This window comes from Venustampulla echinocandica, assembly GCF_003357145.1.
Source record: "Venustampulla echinocandica strain BP 5553 chromosome Unknown scaffold_0, whole genome shotgun sequence".
Lineage (NCBI taxonomy): Eukaryota > Fungi > Ascomycota > Leotiomycetes > Helotiales > Pleuroascaceae > Venustampulla > Venustampulla echinocandica.
In genome coordinates this window covers 3,187,886-3,209,348 of record NW_022474205.1, presented here as the reverse complement: position 1 = coordinate 3,209,348, position 21,463 = coordinate 3,187,886, and the positions used below count along the sequence as shown (strand labels likewise).

Below are 21,463 nucleotides of genomic sequence, written 5' to 3'. Positions count from 1 at the left end.
CCCGTTGATACGGATAAGGGCTGTACTTGCAAGTATTTTTCTACTTTGCCCGCAGTATTTCTATAACTTAGACCGACTAGTATATCTGAATTTGCCGGCGTGTAGTACATCGGTGATAAGGTGTCTATATTGGTCGCTGCTATCCTTATTCTATTTATAACTTCTTGAGGTTTGCTCTTAAAGTCACTCACTCGCGTTGAATTTCGCTACCACAGTTTCAGATTCGGGACCCCTATGTTTCCGACTTTGATCACTTGGATATCGCCTGACTCTGTATTGATGATGCGACAAGTGGATCCTGCCTATACATTGCTACCCTCCGGAGTACGTAGTACCTGTAGGCTAAATAATAAATCATTATTGCTGGGCCTTTGAGTCGCTATGCCACACTCTACTCTACCTTATGCTGTTACTGTACAGAAGCTACTGTGCTGGCTTGTGACCGAGAATGCCTACGACATAGGAATGTAGGGCAAGGGATTTATCCCAAATCATCAACGGTTGCAACTATTACTTCTTCAGCCCTAGCGGTGTAGTTCTAGTGATCATGTTAGCTCGGTCACTGCCCGCCCCCCCTACAATTGCATTATGAAGTATTACTGTGCAGTTATGCGTAATGTAATGATCTGGTAGCACCTGGTGGCGCGAAGATCTTTCCTTGTCTCTCGGTCACTTTCCCGTCAATGTTCCCTCCGCATTCTGGATCCTGAGGAGCGTTGCTGGTGCTCTGCTACCCCATGTGGCCCCCCATGGCGTATAATCTCAGCGTGGAAAAGGCACAGAATCCTGTCACTAACGGTTGTGTTTGGAGTATTGTCGCTCGGAACCTACAGGTTGCATTCGGCGGGAATATATGTACAGAGTATGGGGCATCAACCATTGGAGATCACGAAACGTCGTATTATGATATGCGTGGGGGGGCCGAGGTATTCTTGCGCAACGATCACACATATCATAACATGACCCATGAAAACCAGATCCAAAGAGGAGATGAGATGTTAACCTAAATATGCGGCTAGACTTGTCTCGAGATATCAAACGGGAAAGTTGCTACGAATAGCACCAGATATGTCAACCGAATTTCAATTCAACTATAGAACAGAAGTAGACAAAAATGGCGTAGATTTTACTTAGTACTCGACTTTATCGTTGTGCCCTCGAGGACAACACATGTCATAATAATGTGATTCGCACAGCTGAAAAATGTTTCGGAATTCCAGATCCAGCCGTTTCAAACGCCGGTAGACCTCGGCTCGGAACAATGATTAATGCCCGTAGATACGAAGTACTTGTACGCGATATGGTACCCCATACCCCATACTTCTAAACTTCACCTGCATTCAGTCATAAAAGGTGTGCTGATTCGCGTCTCCTATTACAAGATTTTTCAGAGCCCTAGGTTGATTTTGGGTGTATTAACACACTGCATCTCGATCCCCAAGAACACAGACAGTGCGACGACACCCTCACAGAAAAAGCTTCGCTAGCAGCGCCTTAAGCAGGATGGCTGACCGCCCAACACTCGTGAAACCCAAACCATACGATCACTCGAAATCAACAATAGAGAATGCGTTGGAACTTACGGAATTATCAGCCATTGGGCCTGTACGTCTCCTATGCCATCTTCCCTTTGGTGCTGCGTCATTATGCGCCCCCTTGAGTTCTTAATCCTAGTGTGTTTTCTGCAGACATCAACTAATCTTCTCCCTTCTTCACACAGGATATGTTCACCAATACACGCCCACTATGGCACCCTCCAGGAGCACGCGGTATATACGGTGGTGCAGTCATTGCGCAGTGCCTCGCCGCCGCCCAGCGGACCGTCCCAAGCAATTTCACCGTCCATAGCATGCACTGCTACTTCGTGTTAGCAGGAGACGCCTCGATTCCGGTCATGTTCTACGTGGAGCATATCCGAGAAGGAAAATCTTTCGCAACACGCACAGTGCAAGCGCGGCAACGGGGAAGGCCGATATTTACAACAACAATGTCATTTGTGCGTGAGAATAGCGGCGGATCAAAGACGATACAACATGCTGTTCCCCTGCCTTCTGGTGTTGTGGTCCCGAGCGATAGCATTACCGAGGACGAGGAGGGCGAGGGAAGTGGACCATTTATATCCCGCCGAATTGAGATCCTGAACAAGGAGAGCAAGAACCCGCACGAAAAACGAACTCGACAATGGATCAAGGCCCGGGGACGGATCAGCGAAGCTGGTGGCCATCAGGCGCATCTAAGTGCACTGGCATATATGAGTGATAGTTATTTTATCGGCACTGTATCGCGGATCCATGGCATCTGGCGGCATCTGGATGCTCCAGCTGAAAAACAGCCCGTGGGCGCCTCGGATGCCGATGTCCCACAGTTGGGCATGATGGTTAGTCTAGATCATACTATTTATTTTCATCAGCCGAGGAAATTTAGGGCTGATGAGTGGATGTTTACGGAGATGTCGAGCCCTTGGAGTGGGGATGGAAGAGGGGTTGTGCAGCAACATATGTTTGCTAGCGATGGGACGCTGGTTGCTACATGTTTTCAAGAGGTACGTGCTGGATTCTACTCCTATTCTCTGCTACTTAACCCGCCTTGCTTCTGCGACCCTAAGACATGCTGATGCTTTTGGAATTGTAGGGCGTTGTGAGACTAAAGCAAGATCCCGTTCCGGCGTCCAAACTATGATTTGCCACGATAGATTCAAGCGGGATTTATACCATGCTTTCGTTTTTGATGTAGCTTATTTGTCCTATTAGAAATAGAAATAGAAATAGAGGTTACATGATTGATTAACTATACGGAGGCCTGCCGCCCTAACAGGCTCATTCAAGCGGCGCATATCATAAGGAGAAGTCTGGTTGCATACTTCGTACTATGCGGACTTGGGGTAATACTTTGTCTACATACGAAGTAGGTACTCTGTAGATACTTATCATTTTCCCTATATTCCACGGCGACCGTTCTCGCGGCCGAGACCCTGTTGGCGCCAGGCCCCACGTATGTCTTACCAACGCCTCGGTACCCGAGTATCAACCCTGTATATCATTGTCTGTACGTAGTATTTCGTATAGAACATCGTACTATGTGGTACTCCACTCGAATTATGCATTGATTTCCTGTTTAATGCGGTTGTCTCCCATACTAGAAAAGTGCAGGTGATACAACACAAGATTTAAAATTGCCCGAATGCGAACATCCAAAAACAGTTCGCCCGGTGATGTTTTCAGAAATCTTACATGTGAGACAATACTCTGCTCAGTAGCGGAACAATAGGGGAGTTGACGAATCACGTGCCTTGCGTCATCCGTGCGCAGTGCGCGGCATGGCTCGAGCAGGGATCCCGGTCTCAGTTGGAAATGTGTCTTCGAAATCCAAATTAACTCGAAGTCACGGATTGTCGTCACCATAACATCGCCCGCTGACCCTCCTGGCGCTTTATACATGAATGTCTGCCCTCGCAGTACTGCTTCTTAACGACCCCCGAGCCCTCATACTACCCGCGCTTTCCACCTCCCAATTACCCGTCATCTCCGCCTAGTCCCTTGGGTACTTGAAGCGAATTGGCAGACCTAGAGTTCCGGGCCGACGCGGACATATCAAATGCACTCCATACGGCAGAAATGCCGCCCAAAGCATCAAGTACTCGTGCTGAAGTGCTATCCGAGAACCACAAAAGGCGCTGTTGATGTTAAGCCAAACTCCAGCGAGCTGAGCTACCTCCTATATTATGCGACCACCCGCCGAAGTAAGGTCCAGAAGGTTTGCGGGTTTTTGGAGAAGAAGACTGCCAGCGACGTCTGGCGGGCCCGGATAGGGTATGTCAGAATATACGCCCACGATCCTCTTAATAAATTAGCTGAGCTTTTGCTAACGGCACCGTCTCTATTTGCCAGAAATGTTCAGGTTACCCTCCAAATTCTGGCCGCGTTGGTTGAGAAAGCTCCCCGAGACCTTCCTCTATACGCGCCATATGTCCTCAAAATCCTCAGCATCATACTACGGTCGCGCGATATTACGATGGTCGAATCCTCCATCCCAACGTTCGAAGCGTTCTGTGGAAATCATGATGGAGCGACTTTATCAGCCGATCAAGAATACCTCCGCCAGTATGAGGAAATAGTTCGGATATACGCGTCGTTTGCGGTGACAACACCACCACCAACGAAACCCCCCACAAGTGCCCCGGTGGCCATGCGATGGAGAAATGCGGGATTGCAAGCCATTAAAAGCGTGGCATCATCCGAAGCTTTGGCCTCTCTCGCCGGGAAGCAGTTGGATGTCGTAGTGCCAATACTGTTGGAAAACCTATGGGCAGAAGACGAGCAGTTTCTGGAGATAATTGAACAGAGAGCGCAACAAGGGGTGAAGGTAGACGCCGAGAAACCCATGAGACGGCGCACCAGTGTAGCGACTGTAAGAACTGTTGAGACAACTAGCGATGCGGCTGCCGCAGCTCTCTCCGCGACTGCGGCCGATGCAGATAAGCTTGCTGAAGAGAATATCGCGGTTTTGGCAATGCAGTGTTTGCAACAAATATTTGTGGTGCCTAACAGGATCCAGATTCATGGGGCAACTACTGCCACTCTGGAATTCATTTCCGGCCGGGTCACGCAGCGAGACTCTCTCGTCGAGGAAAAGGAGAGCACCAAAGCAGATCAATATACGGGTTGGGCCTCGAAGATATTTGAACTGATAGCTCGATGGACACCTGTCCAGGATCGCTATGTCATCTTGGTCACAACCATGGAAATTCTGGTCCAGAGCCCGGTGATCGAAGACAATCTGCAAGAACAGTTGGTTCTGGCTACAATGGTGGATTCATTACTGAAATCCGACATAAATATGATTGGGTTGAGCGTAATGGATGTTTTACTAGGCTTAATACACCACGTAGTAAAATTGCTCCAGCTGAGTGGGACGGCACTCCCAGGACAACAAATGACAGGGTCTGGTGTGGCCAAGGACGACTCGAAATCTCCATCGCGGCCGACTGGTGACGCTGGTAACGCAGTGGAGGCTCCTGTGCCAAGCGTGTTAAGACGCAACCTCTTGAATCGACTCCAGGAGTGCGTGGGCGATCTCGCCACTCATATATACTATGCAGACCAAATATCGGACATGGTTTCCACGCTTCTGATGAGGTTGAAGCCATCACCGCCATCTCATGCTGCTACGATCGCTTCCATTGAGAACCCTCCCACGGCACCAGCTGGACTCACGTCCGTTATCGACTTGCCAGAGGATCAAAAGACTGATGGATTTTTTTTATTTGGCACCGCTAAAGTTAAAGCTCTGGAAGCGATCAAGCTTATTCTTCATGTTGCAAGTCATCGCAATAATATTATTGGGGGCGCTGGGCTCGGGAGGAATCGTGTCCCAGTCGGTGTATGGGAAGGTACCCAGTGGCTCCTTCGAGATAGCGATGGACGAGTCAGAAAAGCTTATGTTGATGTACTTTTGGCATGGCTGGAGACAGAGGTTCCACCGTCGGGCCTTCGCGTATTTGAGGAGAAACCGAAGAATTCGGCGCGGCCTGTCCGTAATGATTCCTCGTCGAATCTTACGAAGCGCGCAGTGTCCAACGCATCCCAGAAAGAAAAATCTACCAAGCCGTCAAGGACAACGTTTCTGCAATTATTGCATTTGGCTATTTACGAAAATGCCCTACAATACGTCGATAGCGAAGCAGACATCCTGCTCTTACATCTTCTACTTACCAAGCTCGTGGATAACCTAGGAGTTAATGCTGTCAAGAGTGGACTACCTATGGTTTTCCGCCTGCAGGAAGATATCCTAGAAGCCGAAACTCCTTTGGCCAAGGTTCGCATCGGAAGTTTATGTCATGGGTATTTCTGGGCTATTAGTGAGAAGTTTGACATTGAATCATCGCCTGTGGGGAGAGCGATAGATAACGAAATCCAACGGCGGCGAAGCAAGAAGTTCTGGGTTGAGCGGACTCGTTTCCCACCAGTTGCCCTTGATAACATAGGTACCCCAGGCACAAATTCTCCTCAGCAAGCTCCAGTCTCGGAAGAGGAATTGGAATCGGAGGAGCTGATTCCTTTTGACGAACGTTTCCAAATGGTGAAGCTTATCTCGCTGTCTTACGCTGAGTCTATGGCCCCACCACCTATGAGTGCCCCCACATCTCCGAATCGAAGCTTTTCGCAACCAATTCTAAGCACAGTCGCTTCTACTAGCGAGGAGGTGCCCGAGAAAGTGAAGGATGAAATGATGTCCGGCTGGAGCAGAGAGGCAGTTATTGCCACTGCCCAGGAAGGAAGCAAGTCTGCGTCGCTCAATGGATCCAGGTCCGGTACAGCTCATCGCAGCTTCCTTGCGGTCAACGGCAACTTAAACACTGGGGGAACGAACAGCCGTACGCATTCTCCTCCTGGAGGACCTCAGAATCACCTTTCAGCGCGAAATAAACCCGAATCATCGTATGGTCTAGTGCGTGGACTTGGGGCCCTCCAAAAGCTTAGGAAAGGCGACAACCACTCACCATCACCCGCAACCGACTCCAGTCGAAACTCCGTCACCCGAGTAGACCAGTTGAAAATGGTCCTCTCCCGGGCTCCAGGGAGCACTCCGGTCACTCGAGCCGGCATTGCACACAGCGATTCAAGCAGCGAGAGCATGGTCAGCTATGACTTTACTGCTTCAGAACTCTCGTTCAACCCACCCCAGCAGGACGGCCCACGTATAGAGCGATCCGTCTCTCTACGGGAGCGTAATGGCAGAGCACGATCTAAATCTCGCGACCGTATCGCGTCAGGAGATCATCGTCCCTTGACTTCTCATCCGATGCTGGGTAGAGGGGACCCTGACGCCCAAGATTTTGCTACAATTCCACCCGTCCCCCCACTCCCGCAATCTCTAATGGGAGACGGTGCATCCGCGCGCAGAAGCCGGAGCTTAAACCAGTCTGCGAGGGGGAAAGAGCTAGGTTACACAGGCGGATGGGCAGAGGATAGTCCAGTAGCGGATTTGGAGAGTCTGCTTAAGGGGATTGACACTGCTGGGAATAAGAAAGGACATGTGGCGATAAAACCTCCTTATTGAATTAACATATGGGAAAACTTAATGGCATCTTTTCACTTCACTATGTATTACCAATTACAAATACTAGATAGGGAGCGAGCGAATGGCGCGAAAGGTTTGGGCGAGCAACTCGAAGACGTGGTTGGGGCTTTTGGATTGGACATATGTAATTCAAAGTATATACTGTTTGTGTGAAAGTAGCTCGTGATTGGAATATACTTGGGTTAATTGATTCAATGCAGAGAGAATAGCTGATTCCCCATGACGGGCCATATTTGTTTGTATTGGGTTGCCCCCCCCAAAAACCTCCACCCAGTCGAGCGAGCCCTACGCTCCCGAATGACCAAGGCCGCAACTCTCAAGCTTCTTTTACTTCTTCTACTTCTTTACCTTCTTTCCACAAACGCTTCATTCTGCTTTCCTTACCATTTCAATCTCCAACCAATTATTCATACGCAACCTACCATCTGCTCATAAGGCTGCCTACAGCGTCACATCAGCCCGCTAGTCGCGATAGGAACCACCACCCTGGGGCTCTATCCCCCGAACATCTGCAGCTGGAGGCCTCGTCAACGAATCGCTGCGTAAAGCGTCCTTTCTCTGGCTCCGACGCCCGGCAGCGCCGCATGCACCGTATGCACCCCAAGCATCTCACTGCTTGCACTTGAAGTCCTGGGAAAACTCAGCCAGAGTCCTGCAGAGGACTCTGCTGCAGAGTCCTGCGAAATAACAGGCCTTCACCACATCACATTGCCCACCAGCAAAACCACCCCAACGCCATTGTTGCGAGAGGCGCCTATCGCGCGAACTCGAGGTGCTCGGTCTCAAAGTCACCAACCAATTCCTCTTGGTTTCTAACCATCCAAAAATAACCATTTCCAAAAATAAGTCAAAGATGCCAAAAATAACACAAGAAAAACGCCGAGATTATGAAGGAGGAGCCTACGGAAATAGAACAGCAAGCGGCCTCAAGTTTGTGGTCGTTGCTTGCCACCGTGCTCCTATATAGAATGCTGCTCCTGCTGCCACAAACTACCTTTGACTGATACCTCTGATACCTCCGACCTCCCGACAGTGTTCTGGTTAGAACACTGACTGACTGGCGCATTTGCACGCTGGAATCCCCCGCCGACCCCAGGCATTGCAACATGTGCTGCCTGGAGCGAGCGGGTACAGCAAAAAGCAGTCCTTTGCGCCCACAGGACTCCGAGCAACTCGCAAGAAGTCGGGAATCTTCCCCAAAACCCCACCGCATCGCATTATCTCAACTTTCCTATATCCCCTATCCCCTATCGCCGAGGACAATTCATTGTCTCCCTCAGTTCAGGACGGACATGAAGGACTCGGTCTTTGGGGGTCTAGTGGCCCCAACGTCACGTTCCAGCTCGTTTGTCATCTCATCTCATCTCATCTGCCCTTGTCTTTTGTTTTGTTTCTGGCTTCGAGGGAATGCTGTGGTTGCTCAATGATGGGGTCCTTTGGTCAGCCTGGGCGTATGCCTTGCGCCACTGCAGCATTCGGATCGGCGAGCGGCGAGTGCCTGCTTCGTATTGGCATTGGTGAGGCGAGCGAATAACGCACCCCGACCTTGACTGCGCGCGTCTTGCAGCTGCAATAATCAAGGAATCCTCAAGTTCAGAGCCATGATACGATTCGGCCAGCTTGACGACAACCCTTGCCGAGGCGATTGTCGAGCCACACTTCTCGAGGGATTACGAATTACGAAGTATCCGGACTCGGTGAGCGAAAGAGGCTCAGTCAGGCCCACGACTTCCCTGACCCAGCAACTACCAGCTACCAGCTACCTTCGCCTAGAGGCTGCATGGAAGTCCTGGGCGAGTCCTGCCAACGAATCTGACACTGCAAGTCTAAGGAATCGACGATACTGAACTGGATTCATGACTTATATCGCTGGCAGTGGCAACATGGGACTTACGTTCTATCGATCTCGCCCTTGCTCGTTTGCACCACCTTGCGCTTGTGTAGCCGACCAAGAGCTTGAAGCTGGGTTTTACGTTGTATTGGTGAAATTCAGTCACGATGTCTCTACTTAGCAGGAGAAGCGCGAGCCAGCGATCCTATGTGCCTGGAAATGATGAAATTACTGTGAGGAAGGTCCAACCAAATGATACAGAATCTGAGAGTCACGTCGGCTCGCTCAGTTCGGACGCTTCCAAGTCGACTACGACCACCACGACAGACTTTGCGCTGTACGATTCTTGCGTGTAAGGCATCTTAATATTAATTACTAGAGGATATCTCCCTAACAATTCCCAGCGCTCGCAAGTTTCCAAACCACAAGGCATCCCATTTGCGCTTCCTCGCTTGGGTTGCATACACTCGCAAGTTTACGGACGAGCCTATTACTGAGGATGAGCGGCGGACTTGTCCACTATTATGGTGTCGATCGGTATTCAAAGACCAGGAGGCAATGTTGCAGCACGTGTGGAACTGTGAACATCTATCCAAAGGTCTTTACTGGTGTTTCCAGTGCCAAAAGCCAGAGCGCGTTGGGAACTTCCAATGCAAACGATGCCAGGGTCTACCATCCCGGACAGACCGGCTTGCTACTGTAGCTAGAAGAATATTCTCCAAGCTCGGATCGAAGAATCATCGCATACAGCGATCTCCACCCGCTGAACCAGAAATGTCGCTCGCCAAGGTTCCTGAAGCCTCCAAAGCACAGCAACAGCAACATGACCGAATGTCCGCAATCTGTGACGCAGGACCTGTTGGAGGTTGGGGGCAGCAGTTTGCGATGCCAGAACAGACCAATGCAATGGACCATTCCGATACAGCAGGAGACTGGACAACGGACTTTCAAGAGTTACCAGACACTCAAATATGCGAGATGAATGGGTCAGCGCATCCCATAGAGCTTAGTGCTGACCAAGACCGTTGGGTGGACAACGACTACTCAAACTCTCAGGGAAGTTGGTATAACCAGAAATCCCCAGCTAGAGATAGCAATCCAGTTTCCGGGGTTGCAAACCGTCCGGAGACAATTCTGCCTCGACTGAACACCCAGTCCTTACCTTCACAAGGACAGGATTTCCCTTCAGAGTATCCGAGTGGCTGGTCAGAAGGGCCCCTGGTTGATACCATAGTATCTCCCTTAAGCACAGTCGGGCATTTTACTTCACCCTTCCACGAGATTTCACCAACCGATACTGAGGCCAGTGGAAGGTCTTTTTTCACGGACTCCGGATACACGAGCGGCACTATAGGGTCATGTGCCACTTCTCCGCCAGAGAGTTTCGAATTAAATCCGGGTTTCAACGAACCCCGAGGGAAAAAGCGTTCTCGGGATTATGACATGGCCTTCGAAGAACCAAGCCTCGAACATACGGCTTTAACTGTGATGACCATGCAATCGATGTCAACATCCTCGAGTATAGATCAAAAGATCGCGGAATCTACAAGCAGCTCGCATTCGCCCAGCAGATGCCCCAGCACCAAGAAGCCGAAGATGCAATCCCCGTACTGGTCTAGTGCTATAAGCCTAGTCCAATCGTTTTCAGATGTCCTAGATGCGCATATCTCTCACACCAAGGAAATTCTTCGCTCTCTCCCATCTACACCTATAACTACTGAGCTTCTTGCTATGTCTCGGAGCTCAATGGTGTGCATAGGTTTGGAAGCACTTCTGGGAATCATTGAAGGAAGAAATCCTACCGCAATCGTGCAGGCATTTGCGTTCACGCATATCTCGTTCGCATTTGCTATTGCGATCGACCATGACGAGATTAAAGTCCATACACAAGAGTGGTTTCGTGATTCCTTATCATGGGTTGCAGGTTTAGGATCAATAAGGCAGCGGAATAGATATGTACATATAGCAAAGGCTGTATGGCAACCAGTGGACTCGCTAAGAGAGAGCTGTCTCCCTGGCTTGTTTTCGATGGTGGACAAGGAGAACAGACTGGTTCTAGCTTGTAAGCGGTTCCTCGATGGTAAGTGACCACCAGACTTGAAATTGTTAGACTCCACCTAACCTCCACAGTCCTCGAGAGCCTTGGTGCTTCAGAGAACACGTCGTCGCCAACTAATACGACGCCCGGATTTCCACCATCGCTATTCGCCCAAGAAGCTCAAGCACGAGTTATTGAGCCCCTTATTAAAACTGCCTCAATCGAAGCTTTCATCGAGGATGTCGTCAAAGTCGAGGAGCGGCTTAATCGGTACCACATCACGAGCGTTCGAGAGCTAGAACTTGAATTGATGTGTGCTGGAAAGGTATGCCATATTGAATCAGCCTGCAGCACGCGCTTACCTTTGAATAGCTAGCTTCCCAGTCCGAACTTGCATACTCCCGGTTCCTCTCTCATGTGACAGCGCTGTGCGACTCCCTCTATGAATCATCTTCTCAGCCGCGCACGTCATATCACATCGCCAACATTTCACAAATTAAACAACTTCTCCCTGAAGAAACGTATGGTGAACATGGTGATGAAGACCGGGAATTCGAGCTTGAATTGGATGATGACTTGCCCCTGGATTTTAATATGGGGATGTTCGGGCAGGGTGATAGGAGCATGCCGGGGTATATGAATAAGTTCACGAGGGACGCAAATGGGGCTTTGAGAGTCGATTGGTATGCCTCCTATTTTTATATTTCTTGGTCCTTCTGGCACAGAGAGCGATATCTGACAAGAAACAGCGAATTCCCACATGATTTCTCCACCCTTCCACCTCCAAATCCAACCATTGCCCCCATCACACAATCGAATTCCCAGCGAGAGGAACGACTCCATGCTGGACTGAATAGCTCTTCTCCAACCAGCGGAATATACCCCAAGTACGACCTAAAACGGATCGGTCAGAAGCCCAAGCTGTCATCCACGTTTCTGTCCTCATCATCTTCCCCGCTCCCATTGCCCACACCTTCAGCGTTCAAAAGTGTGGATATTGCTGCTTCCTCCTCTTCCTCACCAGACAACATCCCACCCTCTCAACCAAAGAAGCAAACCTACCAATGCCCCCAGTGTCCCTACCTCCCTGAGGGCATAGAAAAATACAAAGCTTCAAACCTCCGTCGGCATAAAAGGACTCAGCATCCTTCCGGCAATGAGAAAGGGAGTTATTTGTGCACATGGCCGGGATGTGGGAGAACATTTACAAGGAGTGATAATTTGATGAGCCATAAGAAGGGTAAGGGCCATGTATTAGAGTTTGATGTTCGTAATCCTGGAGGATGTGGTGGGGATAAGGACTGCAGTGCTGAGGGTGAAGATGGCGAACATGGGCTTGGTGAGCGCCAATTTGGTAGCGATTTGAAGTATAATCAATGGGAGAACGATTATGAGGGTGGGAGAATTGTCGCCAAGAGGAGGAGACGAGACAGTAACTAAACTGCGCCTTCGCCACGCAAGTTACAAGCTAGCATCGAGAACTCCATGACACTCTAACAGGCCTCCGATAATGGCCCATAGGAGCAGCATTACCAGCTGGCGGGCAGCACACCGGCGACGCATGAAGCATTCAAGGCTTGAAAGAGCTGAAAGTTTTCAAATTTCTCATATCATCTCTGTATTGGCTATGTGGCTTCGCATAATAACGGCGTTTTGGATGGTTCAGGTTGGGAAGTAGACGGGAGGGAATTAATGATACCCATTGACTGATATATAAATCAAGCATCTGCCTATAAATCACAGCTATACTCCATATAATATACAGTTTTATACCATCAACCATCTGCAATGGGCAAATTTTCAGACAAACTCGTGCATGATTATCAGGGAATGTCACGATGAGCAGTGGACGCACATGCCACTGGTAGCCATCCAATTCTAACCCTTGTTAAGATTCCGAAAAAAAATAGGAATATAAAGGGCAGCAAAAGCAAACACGGGGAAGGAATGGATAAAGAGTCCCCGGCGGCGACCAAGTCCTGATATCCCTCTAAGGTTATTCCTTAAAGTCCTTAAAAGCTCAACCCGTTCCATTCAACCCTGTAACATCCAAATTAAGTCCTAGCTACTGACTCCTAGGTAGAATATCGAGCAGTCCTTGAGGGAGGAGAGAGTCGTAGGGAATGCACTACGGAGCTTGTATTCCTATCACTTAAAGGACTCCGGTGATGGTCCTACGGGAAGATCATATCATCGGTCGTCCCATTAGTCTCGAAGGTGTCCCAATACATGGTAGGATTATTAGGGTTCAGGACAATGTCCATATCCCAGAGTACCGAATACGGGCGAGCCCCCGTATCCAGAAATGAGAGATTTCCCCCGCTATCAAATTTCCAGTTGTATTGGGCAAGGATCAATTCCTGTGTGGTCCTTGGAGGGCTGCATTGGAGTCCCGAGATGTCTGAGCGGCACATGGCTGCGAAACTGCTAGATATTGCACCTGAGGAAATCTATCACTCTAGAGGCATCTTGTCTAATCCCGAAGCATGCGCGTATAGAATAGGGTTCCTCCAATCCAAGATATGTTTGTACCAGGGTATGGAATCTATAGACAGAGTTAAGCATATGATTTCTGAATATTTGGGGGGGGGGGGCATGTGTGCTGGAAGCCTGAACTCTGCAAGCCATCAACAACCAGGAGATAGCGGAGTATATTTTATGCAACATGAACTTGGAGAGCCGAGGCGGATGTAAGTTCTATTAAACCCCGCAAATCCGGTTCGCTGGGACTCGTATGCCTGCGAAATAGCAGGACCCGGATGCACGCTCGAAGTAAGCAGAGTAACCCCGGAACCGGGTAAGGCAGCGGTTGCCTGCAGATACGTAAGTTTTAATGGCGAGTATTCCTGCGACTCGCCCTGTGCTTTGTAAGTATCCCGCGCCTTGTTACTGTAGATCCTAAAATCCTGAAGATCATTCAGCTAGGTTGATACCATCATACCAGAAGTGTTTCCCACAGTCCTTAATTCCCCGTAGGCTGTTGGTAATGTGTTTCCAGGGTCTCATCTCATTGTACACGCCATCAGTGTGTTACCCACAACTCGGGCACCGAGTAGGAGGGAGATTCTAGCCATATATATAGGGCACTAGCCAACTTTCCGTTATTGGATGATGGGCCATTCCTTGGATATCGCTTTGGAAGTAAATTCAAAGGAAGTCAGCTTCGCGAAGGGTTCAGTGGCCTTTGGTGTCAGACACTTTCGCTTCAACAACTTAGTTCAGCCACCAAATTGGCATTCTCTCGTTCATATTCAGCCATTCTCAATATGGGGGGGAATAGTTCTCAGAAGTGGCATAATCGGTCGGTAGCCTGGCTCCATTTAATTTCAGGACTGATGCGGTTGAAAGCTCCCAGCCCAATTCCTCACCCTCTCATACTCATCAGTCGGCTTCCTCCCATAAATGCATTAATCGGGAGAATTTGAAATCCATTTCGGCTTGTCCATCGAACCTAGAAGCATATCTACGATGCCAGCACAATTTTGAGAGAATACCGCTTGGCGTGTCGAGTGGCAGAATAGGTGGAAATCACCAAGAGCATGCATCACAATCTTCCGTCGGATTTGAGATTCCGGAACAGCGGACAGATGCGTATTTATTGATGATGAGGGATTGGGACACAAGGTGGAAAACAGCCGGGAGTAATGAGATGGTGTCTGGTGGTAAATAACTGGGTTTTGCTAAACGGAGGCTAGGAAGGCGTAAAACATGTATTGGGTTGAGGATGTTGTTCATACAAAGTATCCTGTTTGGAGGTTTAGGTAAAGGGGAAAGGCGTTGATGTTACTATTTAAGTACAATTTTGCGTGTTAGTATTAATAATTCGATAATGTGCAAAGTCGCTCGTCTGTTACTAGTATATTAATAGGTCTCACCAAGTGTTTGTAGGAATGCACGCTTACTTCCACACTTCAGGACCAAAGCCTTACGAATATCGGTTAATAGGGAGTTTTTCTCGCTGGAGGATTGGATGGCATGCAGGATTCTTAACGACTTGTCAAAATGGGAGTCCTTCGGACCGTGGCTCGGAATCCAACAGTCTATTGTTTGGGATCCGACTCAGGTAGCGGAGGATCGGAAGTCATGAAGGGTCGCTAGTAGATTCCCTCAAAAACACCAGGAGAGTCAAAAGTTGGCGTATCATTGCATAATTGCATGATCTGGATGGCGAGAGAATAGCGAGAGGATGAGCGCTTGTAATCGTAATCCAACAGTTCGCTGCAAGTAGCTCTAAATACTCATCCTTTGTTGGGAGCGTGGGAACCACTCGTTGTGGTCGCCATCGAATATTTCTCAGGGATAGTAGTTATTCGTTGTCATTTGCAAGAGCTCTGGCTGGTCTTGGAATCGGCCATAAACGAACCGAAAAAAGCAAAGCTCTGTTGACCGGAATGCGTATTAAAGGGGCCTTTTGTTGAGCCTATGCAATGTCTTAGTTATTTACTTATTGCAGCGGGAATCGTGTATGTAGGGCCGTGGTTGGGCCGATTTGAGTTCCGTCCAAATCATTAATTATTTCATTATTCGGCTCGCAGCCTCCAGGAAACCGGAGGTGGATGCAGACGGCCGAGGAGTTGCTATCCTGCTGGAAAACATATAATTGCATTTCCGACGACGGTTTTCTCCTCCGTAACTCGAAAATTGTGTGTCATGGTGGATTTGAGTTACGGGCGGATGTTCTTTCAGAGGCAATTACGTTGAGGTCTTTGAGGAGCTGAGTAGATTAATCTTAAGTAGTGTTACTAGTTTGTCGAGTGGCTGGAAAAAAAACCAAACCTTATGATGTGATCAAAGATAGGAGGCGGATTTAAAGTGCAGGTTTTCTGGATATGTAGAATCTTGGTGGATAGTGCTGTCTAAATAGGGGGAGGCGAGGGAAAGAGGGGATGAGCTTTCGACTAGATAAGATAAGAATCGGTCGGTTAGATCCGGGGATCTGGAAGCGAGCATCCCCTGTTTCAGACCCCGCAGAAACCCAACGCCTTGGAGACCCAGGATACGTACTCGGTAAGGCTGTCCGTACAACGTGGAGCGAGTCCCAGCTCACCGAAAACTTGACGCGACACGAACAACACATCACCTCTTGCGATATATCATGAGCAAACTTCCTTCTCTGTTATATTTAACTTGCTCTTCCTTTCTCCCTTCTTCCATTTCCCCCAAGTCATCTTCTCTCATTCTTTCCCTGCTCGGGACCCTATCCCTCACGACACATTTTAGATAGCAAACACCATCCAAGATGCCTTCGCCCTTGGTAAAGACTACGATCCAGGCCTGCGTAATGGCAGTGGTCAGCAACTTGACTGCCCAATTCATCACCGCATATAAAACGAAGGTAAGCAGCTAGAGTTTCCGTCTTCAATGCCTCTGCTCGTATACTGATTTTCTACAGAGCGACTACACCATCAACTGGACACCCGTCCTACAGTTCATCATTTTCACCGCCTTGAATACCCCGCCAAACTTCCTTTGGTACACCGACTTTCCCGTTTCCCCCCATCCCCCATCCCTGACCCCCCCTTTTTATCCCCGATATCTCATATTCTGACACAACCCGATTCGTTTAAGGCAATCTTTCCTCGAATCTACCTTCCCCTCGCACACCCTAGTCCCTTCCACCTCTGCAACCACCGCCGCCGTAACCAATAACGAAAAGGCCCTCGATAATTCTCAAAAGGCCCACTCAGCCCTCGAACCCAAACTCTCCATCCCCAATACCCTCATAAAGTTCTCGCTCGACCAGTCACTTGGTGCTGCTGTCAACACTGTGCTATTCTGTCTGGCAATCGCGGGGTTTAAGGGTGCGACGTTTCAACAAGCAATAGGAAGTGCCAGGGAAGAATTTTGGCCGATTATGAGTGCAGGTTGGACGCTGTGGCCGCTTGTTAGTGCGGTTAATTATACATTGGTGAGGAGTGTGGAGGGTAGGAGTCTTGTGGGGGGGCTGGCGGGGATGGGATGGGGGGTTTATTTGAGTTTGGTTACGAACTAGGGGGAGAGGGGGAGGGTTTAAGCTGATGTTACGTGGAATGGGAGGATAGGTGTTAAATGGAATGTTTCGCGACAAGGTTGGTATGAATAGACATATTTTTATATAGGGCGGCGTTGGAAAAGAGATTTACGGAGGCGCTATTTTCTTCAAAGGAATCGCCATAACGAACAGTGCAGGATCAACAGCACAAGGTGTTCGAGCTTCCATAGACCCTGATTCGTGTTCCGCCACAACGGTCCGGGACAGAGCAATTCGTGGCAGCCCATAGCGTGTGCTCAAGATATTTGAACAGAGGAGCTGTAGAAGCAATTAATTGCTCTGTTCCAATAAACAAAGTTAGTGGGGGAATTATAAGGTGGTGGAGCGGTATGGTTTGTATTTCTTCTGCATCATCCGTCGCCCGGACTGCTTGCATCATACTTGCATATCGTACCAACCAAATCGGACAAAATTCCAAAGATGAACGGTAAACTCCTGGGGCTTAAAGAAAAGTATGATGCTTCGATGACCGTCGGTATCACTAAGATCCCTGAACACATTCACACGTTCCTTTCTGAATGGGATGTCAGTGTAGATTCCAAATCCTTACAGACATACCTAGTAGGTCTGTCCGCTAGCGACTTCTTGCACTGGCTTAAACATTCCCTACGATACTACTGGCCCAAACCCAATTTTCCTACCTGCACGGAGGACAAGTGCCATGCTATGGCGTTGTTTCGTTTTGATATGACACGCTGGCACTCTGACAGCCACTCGTTGGACTTGGATGATTTAGGGGCCAAAACCAACCATGGGATAGACAAGCAAGTCTTCTTCGACATCCTTTGGCCGAGCTCCCTGATCGCTACTGCCTTATACGCTCCGGTTTTGAATGGAACAGCCACAAGGCGGTATTCTTAGTCTGCATGACAAAAGAGCAGTTTGATCATTTCCTCTACCATGCCAAGAACCAGGATACCGCGGATCTCAAATTGCTCAGAAAGGCAAAACCGCAGAAGAACTGTAACCATGCACCCCCGTTCAGGGATTCACAAAAGATTAATTTGAGGAGTCGGATTAGAAAGTTTGGTGGGAAGAAAATATACTCCAAATCCTCCGCTGACACCTTGATGGATGAAGAGGCGTATGAGGATGAAGAGACGTACGATGCCCTGGATTAACTCGACGAGGACTTGTTCAGCACCAATATCTGCAATATTGTCTCTGTATAAGGGACTTGTGCCCCAGTACAGGATGCCGCCGATAAGCCACCCCTGTGCATTATTTGCACAGGACCTCCCTGGCTCCTTTCGTGGTCATCGCGACTTAGGTACACAATCCTATCACTGGCTTTATCGATAAATACCTTTTATTTTCTGGACCTCTGTAAAGTATTGATTTGCAGCATTCCCATTATACGACTATATTTCTTTTATTTTGCATTAGTAGGCAATTTGACCATGGCTATTGGTTCTGGAGGCAACAGACGTAGCTTTGCAAGTACCATGTTTTTCCTGTGATTAATCAACGAACCGTATATTTCTCAAATTTATGAGTTTCGTGCTTATTGCACGAAAAATATATAATTGAGTTTGTTTCAGAGCGCTTACTGTGAAGAAACAAGTGCGCCGGAGAGAGTAAGCAGACGGACAATTTTAGACAATTTTTAAACAAAGAGTTATTGTAACTCATGGTACTAGGAAAGCAAGAACAAAGCCATTTGTGCAGCAACCATGAAAATATCGTGAGTAGGGCATTGTTCAACATAAAGGACAACTAAGTCTCGTGACATGTTAGGCAGAATATGAACAGCAATATTATATGAAGTTTATATAGCCCTCGAAGGGCCTTTCAAACCAAAAATGTTCCTTTTCTGAGTTTGCCCTCTTCCTCTACTAAGTTGCTAGGTCCAACTTTTTCTTAGATAGCTCAATAAGTTTTGAGGCTCCATCTACAAGCATAACGGCCAGCACCTCCTGGGTACCACCAGTGCAAAAATGTCATCGAGATGGTTCTCAAAGCGAAGAGAGCCTGCTAGTGAAAGGTGTCTTGACATAGAAGTCGAAGAAGATGAAGATGACGACAGGGCCTTAGAGATTGAGAGAGAAAGAGTCTATCACGATAGAAGAGAAGCCAGGGGCCACACAAAGTATGGTCAGCAGCAGGCCTATTTAAGCAGCAGAGCAGAACTCGAGCGTCAAGATCCTAAAATCGATAACGCCGACAAGTATGGACAACAGATATATCCGAGGGGTATATCCGCGGCTCCCAAAGGCCAACTCCAACCCCCTATATCAAGGCCATCCCACCGTGAAGGGCATTCCAGATTTGAAACTGCTAGCTCTCGGAACCGAGCACAGTCTCGCGATGAACCGGGTGGCTCAGTTCCTTCCGCACCCCAGGAATATTGCCGGAGGCATCGGCTCGCGTCAGAATCACAAGAACGCGTTCACCGGCGAAACATAGGTGGGTACGACGAATGGCTAGCTCGGCGAGAGAAAATAAGGCGAGCATCGCAAGCTGAGCCACTTGGAGAGCCGATTGACGACCATATAATGTCCACGAAATATCAAGCGGTAGATGAGAGATTTAACCGCTTTCTTCCTACCGAGGCCTTTTCGCTTTCCAAGGGGGAGTTTGAGGGAATTGTAAACTGGGTGAATGGGGAAAATTATCATCCATGGGAGGAGAAGCCGTCCAAGAGCAATGATCGGCGGGTTAAGTAGAAGTTCCTTGAGATATATGAAGCATAAATGCTGATAAAACATTGTTTAAACTGGTAGGTAGCGTTGTATGGTGACAACTAGGGGGGGATCTTAGCTACCTAGGTATACAAGGCGCACAAAGCGCGCCTTGTCATCTGTGGTTAACTTTACCACAGGATACACTTACAATATGATAATAATTTGCGACGGACTTTACCCGGTGATGCCGTCTTTTGGAGTTGGTTTCCTAGGAGAAAGGTGCAGGACCAATGAGTGCTTGTGGAAGTGGCACGCTGCTTGATATTGATACCATGTGAAATTGAATGGTGTTGGGGGCGAGTGAGCAAGGAAAGGGTGAAGGTAAAAAAAAATGAAAAGCCAACTGGTGGGCCAGGTAGGTGGCTTGAATCGGTGATGCAATGTAGGCAGGAGGTTTGAAGTGCTCCATAACGATTAAGGGTTAAAGCATAGTAAGACGGGACGAACAGAACAGGAATAGCACGAACAGGTACGCGAGATCAGCTGATGACTTACTGGGCTGCCTCGTGTGAGACTTTACGAAGGAGAGACAATTAACATAGGGCTGTCTGGCGTGATGATTGTTTGGTATTGCTTCGTGGTACCTGGTGCAAAGGACGGAGTGCTACTTCGCGGGTACCTTACCTTAGCACCTTATTACCTCGGGACTGTACTTCGTACAATGCGTGTGCAGCCACCCGAGTACAACAGAGCGTCAGCCAAGGAAGACCCAGAGGCCTGGCCTGGCCTAACTCCAAGGTTCAAACTTCAAAGTTCAATAACGCTCCGGTGAGCTTTGCTCGTAGCCTATCGGCAACTCCGAGTTTGTCTGCCTGGTACGTATGTACTGTACATGTACTGTACAGTACCCAGGCACCAAGGCACCTGCACTTATATTTTCTACCTTGTATACATACACACGTAGCAGTAACAATATAACTATAACCCCAATCAATGTTCTCCCCGTTCTAGATATTTTTTCTCACTCTCGACCTCTAGCTGCGCATCCAAGCAACGCAACGCAACGCGCGACGTCGGCTCGTCAGCCCCGAGGATCATCAAGTTTGACGACACCTAGATTCTCAAGATGCCGAACCTCTCAATCTTCGCAATACCCGCCTACTGGGTCCTCTCGATGGCGCCTCACGCCTACGCAATTGGCCTTATCAAAAAAGCTAATAACGGTCGCTGGGACAACACCAATCCTCGGTCTTCCAACTGGGACGACACGTTGCGCAAATCCACCCCCGCCGAAGTATATGGCCGCTTCACTCGCGCTGAAGCCGCCCACAATAATGGGTTGGAAAACCTGCCTCTGTTCGTCGGAGCGATCTTGGCCGCCAATCTGGCGAAGCTTTCGACTCGGGATGTGAATACATTTGCTGCGGCGTATCTTGGGTTGAGGGTGGTATATACGTTGCTTTACATTAATGTTACGAGGAATCGCTCGAGTTTCTGGAGGACGGGGATATGGATTGTGAGTACCTTCATGGCACTGGGGGTTTATGTCAAAAGCGGCATTGCTTTGTATTGATATAGGAAGAGAAAGAGGGGGACATGGGATATAGGGATGTATGTATAGTCGAACTGGGCAAGGCGACCCGCGGTTTGATAGGCGTTGTTGGTCAGGCTGAGAAAACCGAGTTCTTCTGTAGTGAAGTGCCTCGGGGAACTTGACAGAAAGAAAATACCCCAGTTCTGGGAAGTCCCCTCTACTGCAATGCTAGCAACCTTTTACTTCCGCCTTCTCAGCAGTGCGCCTTTTCTCCTCGCAGTATGAACATCTCATATCCTCGCATCTCTCTTATGCGTCAATATAA

The 21,463-nt window shown here is 48.7% G+C and overlaps 6 protein-coding genes across 6 annotated transcripts; all 6 read left to right on the top strand.

Annotated features, from left to right (window-relative positions):
* Window positions 1-1,503: 1,503 nt before the first annotated feature.
* BP5553_00993 (uncharacterized protein) lies at window positions 1,504-2,679 on the top strand (the record flags this gene model as incomplete). Its single annotated transcript, XM_032009616.1, has 3 exons — window positions 1,504-1,605; window positions 1,721-2,542; window positions 2,632-2,679. 3 exons carry the CDS (start codon window positions 1,504-1,506, stop codon window positions 2,677-2,679), a joined length of 972 nt encoding a protein of 323 aa, XP_031873670.1.
* A 915-nt stretch (window positions 2,680-3,594) lies between these two features.
* Window positions 3,595-7,059, top strand: BP5553_00992 (Uncharacterized protein; the record flags this gene model as incomplete). The annotated part of the gene is made up of 1 exon (XM_032009615.1): window positions 3,595-7,059. The coding sequence occupies one exon, from the start codon at window positions 3,595-3,597 to the stop codon at window positions 7,057-7,059; it is 3,465 nt and encodes a 1,154-aa protein (XP_031873669.1).
* A 2,019-nt stretch (window positions 7,060-9,078) lies between these two features.
* Window positions 9,079-12,389, top strand: BP5553_00991 (uncharacterized protein; the record flags this gene model as incomplete). Its single annotated transcript, XM_032009614.1, has 5 exons — window positions 9,079-9,263; window positions 9,316-10,991; window positions 11,042-11,274; window positions 11,322-11,632; window positions 11,699-12,389. 5 exons carry the CDS (start codon window positions 9,079-9,081, stop codon window positions 12,387-12,389), a joined length of 3,096 nt encoding a protein of 1,031 aa, XP_031873668.1.
* Window positions 12,390-16,188: 3,799 nt separating this feature from the next.
* Window positions 16,189-16,941, top strand: BP5553_00990 (uncharacterized protein; the record flags this gene model as incomplete). The annotated part of the gene is made up of 3 exons (XM_032009613.1): window positions 16,189-16,284; window positions 16,342-16,421; window positions 16,518-16,941. 3 exons carry the CDS (start codon window positions 16,189-16,191, stop codon window positions 16,939-16,941), a joined length of 600 nt encoding a protein of 199 aa, XP_031873667.1.
* A 1,976-nt stretch (window positions 16,942-18,917) lies between these two features.
* BP5553_00989 (uncharacterized protein) lies at window positions 18,918-19,646 on the top strand (the record flags this gene model as incomplete). Its single annotated transcript, XM_032009612.1, has 1 exon — window positions 18,918-19,646. The coding sequence occupies one exon, from the start codon at window positions 18,918-18,920 to the stop codon at window positions 19,644-19,646; it is 729 nt and encodes a 242-aa protein (XP_031873666.1).
* Window positions 19,647-20,730: 1,084 nt separating this feature from the next.
* BP5553_00988 (Uncharacterized protein) lies at window positions 20,731-21,320 on the top strand (the record flags this gene model as incomplete). The annotated part of the gene is made up of 2 exons (XM_032009611.1): window positions 20,731-21,120; window positions 21,183-21,320. 2 exons carry the CDS (start codon window positions 20,731-20,733, stop codon window positions 21,318-21,320), a joined length of 528 nt encoding a protein of 175 aa, XP_031873665.1.
* Window positions 21,321-21,463: the final 143 nt, after the last annotated feature.